Source organism: Maniola jurtina, chromosome 1, assembly GCF_905333055.1.
Source record: "Maniola jurtina chromosome 1, ilManJurt1.1, whole genome shotgun sequence".
NCBI lineage: Eukaryota > Metazoa > Arthropoda > Insecta > Lepidoptera > Nymphalidae > Maniola > Maniola jurtina.
In genome coordinates this window covers 6093183-6098661 of record NC_060029.1, presented here as the reverse complement: position 1 = coordinate 6098661, position 5479 = coordinate 6093183, and the positions used below count along the sequence as shown (strand labels likewise).

Below are 5479 nucleotides of genomic sequence, written 5' to 3'. Positions count from 1 at the left end.
GAGACTTCGTTTTATTTTTCCTGTCCATAGGTTATTTGACAGGGGTTTAAAAACTGTTCTATAGGTACATACGTTAATCACTGAAGTCTAAGGACTCTATACAAAATGTAGGTATATTTTATGTTCCATCGTTACTTATAACTAACTACTTAGTGCAAGAAAAAACAAGAGAAAACGCTTTTCCTGACAATAATTATTATGTCTCATTTATTATATCATCGTGACGTCACCTGCTTGTATACTTACTGTTGAGATTACGAAAAAGGCTGGAATCCAGAGCCAGTTGATAAAAATCTGTCACGATTTATTGTTTATGTTTGGCACTAGTGTCATGTGATTATAAGGTTGCAAGCTTAAAGATCTCTCCTTTAATTTAAGGTAAAAACTGAATTTTAGGTTTTGTAGGATTAAGTAAATTGTTATCTTCAATTCTTAAGGCATCTTCGAGCAACCATTACACATTGATGTCATAATTTTACTGTGGATATTCAGTTGCACAGTTAACACCACTATAGTTATAATTCATGGAAACTTGATAATTAAATGTTCTGTATACTAATGCATTCCACAAAAGAAATCAAAACAATTGATATTTTATCAAAATTAATTGCTTTTTAAACTAGATCACCTTACCTTTTCTTAAAATTAGTTTCTTACTACACTTTTTCGTAAAATTAGTTCTTAAAATTAATCAATTGACTAAAATCTAAAAAATTATGGTTTGGGCTTGTTTAATTCCTTTATAATTCTTTTTTTAAACCACTAATTTGCTTAACAATAATAGGACCAAATGGAAATCACAGCAAAGTCACTCTTTTGGGTAAATTTAAGTTAACACTATCAAGAAAAGGACGATATTATATTCAAGCAATAGGCCTAAAACAACATAATATTATATTGGAAAAAAATACAGTTAAGTACCTAGTTACCTACCTTTTAAATTTTTTCAAAAGTTATAGGAAAACATCATAATAGTCTACCTGAAATGTTCTATTCACAAAGTTACTTCAAACTAATTAATTAGATAAGGCTAGCTTTAAGTTTTATTGTAATATTTTCAATAAAAAAAAAAAAAGCAAAAAAAAAAAAAAAAACTTCAAACTGTGAGGTAGCATTGTTATAGGATTGTCGAATTAAAAAATCTACGGTTAGGTTTTTTATCTTTTCTTTTGTACTGTGCATTTTTTGAGTACCTGGGAACACCTAATTCCTACAAAATAATCCATATTTACGCAGTTTTTCTGAATTCTAAATCCTGCACTGATGAACTATATTCATAAGTAGGTAACTTGCCCCCTATCTATCCTTTGCTATGATAATAATGTCTTACTGCCAACTTGATTTGTAGAAAACAATATGTTGCGTAATTTTGTTTTGTTAAATTGTTAATGTGAATAAATTAAGTGTTAGTATGACGAGGAGTGTTTTGAAATCCTTGGGGGAAAATATCGAACATTAGGAATGTAGGCTTTTGGCAGTCGGCAACACTGTGTGATTGTGAAGTGTCAGTGTCAATCATCAATGGTGTCAACTGTCAAATGTGTCAACTACTGCAATGACAAAATCTTTTGTTTTTAAAAATAAAATCAGTGATCAGAACAACACTTTTACTAGTGCAATCATTATTTATCAATTTAATTAAGAATATTTGTGATATTTGACAAATTACGTATTTATAAATGTAAATATCTCAATCTATATTCAATTAAGACCAGTTGTAGAAACGAAACAGTAAAATGTTAACGTGCAAAATAGTGTCTTCGCGGACTGTGGAGGGCGTCGACAAAGAAAAAAAATTTGTAGCTTACATGCTACAAGTCAGACAGGACTCCGCCGATACACTGGTATTTGATCGTGATCCTGCTAATGTAGAAAGAAGATACACCCACTTTTTAGATTTATACAATGGGCTAAGAAAAGAGCATCCAACTTTGATGAACAATGTATCATTTCCGCGGAAGGTGACTCATTATTTTTGTAAATAAACTTTGTTTGTTGTTAGTTAGACTCAGTAACTATCCTCCTTGTAGCTATATTTGTAAGAAATTGTTAAGTAGAGCAAGGAAAATTTATTACTGAACAGTTACAAAACTATCTACTTCATTATGTTATACAATAGTGTATTTGCAGTTTGCTTTTGTTCTTAATGAAAAATAGGGAAAGTTATGACAATAGATATTTATTTATCCAATTTACACTACATTTTAATTGATTTATCAAACATCCTTCAAGGAACCAAAAGTTAATTTAAACTGGTAAACTTACTTAACTTAATTTCATAATTTTACAGATAGTCGTCGGCAATTTTGATCCAAACTTAATATCAACCAGATGTGCAGCTTTTGAATCACTCCTGAATATAGTAGCCAGTGAGTCACGGTTAAGGGATTCCCCTGCAGCTATTGCATTCTTTCAGAATGCTGAATTGAAGGATGCTAGGCGACTAATCGAAGAGGGAAAGTTTGATCAAGCTTTATCTATATTAGAGACAAGTTTTAAGTTATTGAATAAGGTAAATTTATTTGTTCTAATTCGTTATCAAACAGTACATAAATTGAGTGCATAAATGGAAATACACTTTATTTCTAATTATGCTATAAGTATTCGTACAAAGTTTATAGTGTAGATGTAATATGTCCATTGAAGTATTGCTGCCAAAAGTTTGAAACTAACAATTTTTACAGCACAGTTCGTATTTAATCATAAAGCTGGTAAATCTTGGGTTTTACTGGATAATCCTACTACTGTAGTTGGAGATTTTACAGTAACTTGAACACCTTTATACTATTATACTTTATTAACTAGAGGATGCCCGCGATTTTGTCTGCGTGGATTTAGGATTTTAAAGATTCTGTGGTAACTGTTTGATTTTCCGGGATAAAATGCCTATGTTAATTACAGGGCAAGCTACCTCAGTACCAAAATTCATACAAATCAGTTAAGCAGATGAGTTTTTAAGAATCCTGTGGGAACTTTTTGATTTTCCAGGATAAAAAGGAGCCTATGTCCGTCCCCGGATATAAGCTAACCCTGTACCAAATTTCGTCAGAATCGGTTAAACTGTTAGGCCGTGAAAAGGTAGCAGACAGACAGACACACTTTCGCATTTATAATATTAGTATAGTATGGATGTTATTTTTATAAAGGTACAATAATAATAATGAATGTTATTTTTTGAAGGTATACACAGACAGATCTCGGGTTGTGTTGAGTGTTCTATGTAGGATAGTGGCATGTGCTGGCGCCAGCGGTGGGGCACTGGCCGGACCGGTGGAAAAGTGGGCTCAGCTAGCACTGAGGAGATACGAAGCAGTCAGTGACTCTGATCTTTTAATCATTTATGCACCACTTTTGCACACATGCATTTCTATATGGTAAGTAAACAACAATCAATCATCATTATCAACCCATTGTCGGTCCATTATTGAGTAGAGGTCTCCTCTTTGAATGAGAAGGGTTTAAGCCAAGTCCAACACATTGGCTAAGTGAGGATTGCCAGACTTTGTACACCTTTGAGAGCATTATGGAGGCAGATTGCTCTCAGCATGCAGGTTTATTCAAGATGTTTTCCATCCAGATTAAAGCAAATTATATTTCATGGCTTAAAGTTTCGAATCCCCAAATAGGAGGCCAATGTTTTAACCACTAGGCTATTGCCACTTTTTTATTATACATAATTTGATTACTAGTTAAATTACCTAACACCCTAGATCTTTTTATATAACAGTAACTCAGCTGACCATCTTCACATGTGTATGTAGTCAAATCCAATTACTGTATGTAGTATTTTCTAAGACCATTTTTATTGTTACCTGGTGTTTAGTATACTGTAAAAGTAGCGAAAAGTTTTCATTTAAAAATGTCCATGTGTAGTTCATCAACATCAAATAAAAAATAAAAAATTGGTACTTATCGAAATTGATGCTACTGATATTACTACTGTATTATTCATACTATGTTAGTCATCAGCTGATTTGTTGTTTATTACATAAAATAATAAGATTATAGATAGATATTGTTTTATCAAAATCTTGTACATTATTAATTGTTGATAAATGCAAAGATTTTGTATTGATATATTTTTTAAAATATGTTATGGGGTGTCCTACTGTGGGTTTTTTGGAGTAATCTGGGTTGTTATCTCAATTTATTCTACACACCAGTGCAGTCATCACTTTATGTATACATTGACTCACAGTTTTATAAATATTTAAAGTATCACAGGAATATTATGAAGGCAAAATTATGTAAATGTGTATGTTTGTTACTTCATCACACCGTAATGACTGAATCGATTTGGCTGGGAATAAAAATTGTTTATACCTTGTCTGAACAATTAACACTTCGGCTACTTTTTGTCTTTTTTGCTGTTTATATGTTTAAAAAAATTTGACACAGCTTTAAAAAAAATTGATAGGCCCAGTACCAACCAAAGCGGAGTGGAAAGGAAATGTGTTTAGCAGAGCAATCAGATTATTTATTAATAGATGACGTGAAAAATTGACACAACATATTTTAAAAACCTGATTTTTTTAATCGGAGCACATCTCTCTGCTCCGCTTGAGTGGATACCGACCCTAAGCCATGTATAAATATTTAGACTTTCTCTATTATCTTACTAACTTATATTTTTTGTCTTCTCAATTTCAGGGAAACATTGGGTCGTGACAAGTCGAGGTTGGTTGAGGAATTGAACTCCCTTCGCAAAAGAGGAATGAAAGTGGACTCAGTACCTAGTCTTATGGATGCCGTGGACGAATTGGACACAAGCATTTAATATTGTTCCTTTTTAAAGGAAACATGCTTTAATTCATGAGGTTTTTAGACAACATCTCACTGGTGCGTATTTTACTGTAAACAAATCTTTTAACTAAATTAACCAGTTCAAAAGTATATTATCTTTTATCTCAAGTTCTGTTAAATGGACCCAGGAACTGTCAATTTGGTTCAGAGATATGTGTTTAACAAAATAGGCACGAATACAACAACCTCTATGTACTACACACTAGAATAGGTTATTCCGAACAAAAATTGTATATATCGTTTTTGATAATTGTATTTAAAGTTATTTAAATACTAGAGGATATGTCAATTACAGGGACGCAAGCTACCTCGGTACCTTTTATAGAAATCGATTAAGCGGATGGGTTTTTAGGAATCCCGTGGGAACTCTTTGATTTTCCGGGATAAAAGTAGCCTATATCCGTCCCCGGGATATAAGCTAACCCTGTACCAAATTTCGTCAGAATTGGTTAAACTGTTGGGCCGTGAAAAGGTAGCAGACAGACAGACAGACACACTTTCGTATTTATAATATTAGTATGGATTAGCTTGTGGGTAAAATACTAAAGCAAAAATTATAAAAAATAGTGTTCTACGAATCTGTTAAAATCAGTTTGATACTGGTCAACAATTTTTAAGCAAAAGCGAGTTGCACCACACAAATTTTTTTTCCTTGGAATTTCCATTCTAGTGTGTT

General features: G+C 32.3%; 1 protein-coding gene across 1 annotated transcript; it reads left to right on the top strand.

Moving 5' to 3' along the window:
* The first annotated feature begins 1532 nt into the window (after nucleotides 1-1532).
* On the top strand, nucleotides 1533-5139 carry LOC123865524 (sorting nexin-20). Its single transcript, XM_045906596.1, has 4 exons — nucleotides 1533-1961; nucleotides 2291-2512; nucleotides 3181-3374; nucleotides 4651-5139. The coding sequence occupies exons 1-4, from the start codon at nucleotides 1737-1739 to the stop codon at nucleotides 4775-4777; spliced, it is 768 nt and encodes a 255-aa protein (XP_045762552.1). The 5' UTR covers nucleotides 1533-1736; the 3' UTR covers nucleotides 4778-5139.
* Nucleotides 5140-5479: the final 340 nt, after the last annotated feature.

What these genes read in the sequence shown, in the direction of transcription:
- LOC123865524 (XM_045906596.1), top strand. Translation starts at nt 1,737, where the DNA reads ATGTTAACGTGCAAAATAGTGTCTTCGCGGACTGTGGAGGGCGTCGAC. An exon ending in ATGTATCATTTCCGCGGAAG is followed by an intron (nt 1,962 to 2,290) that starts GTGACTCATTAT and finishes ATAATTTTACAG; the next exon opens with ATAGTCGTCGGCAATTTTGA. An exon ending in GTTTTAAGTTATTGAATAAG is followed by an intron (nt 2,513 to 3,180) that starts GTAAATTTATTT and finishes TATTTTTTGAAG; the next exon opens with GTATACACAGACAGATCTCG.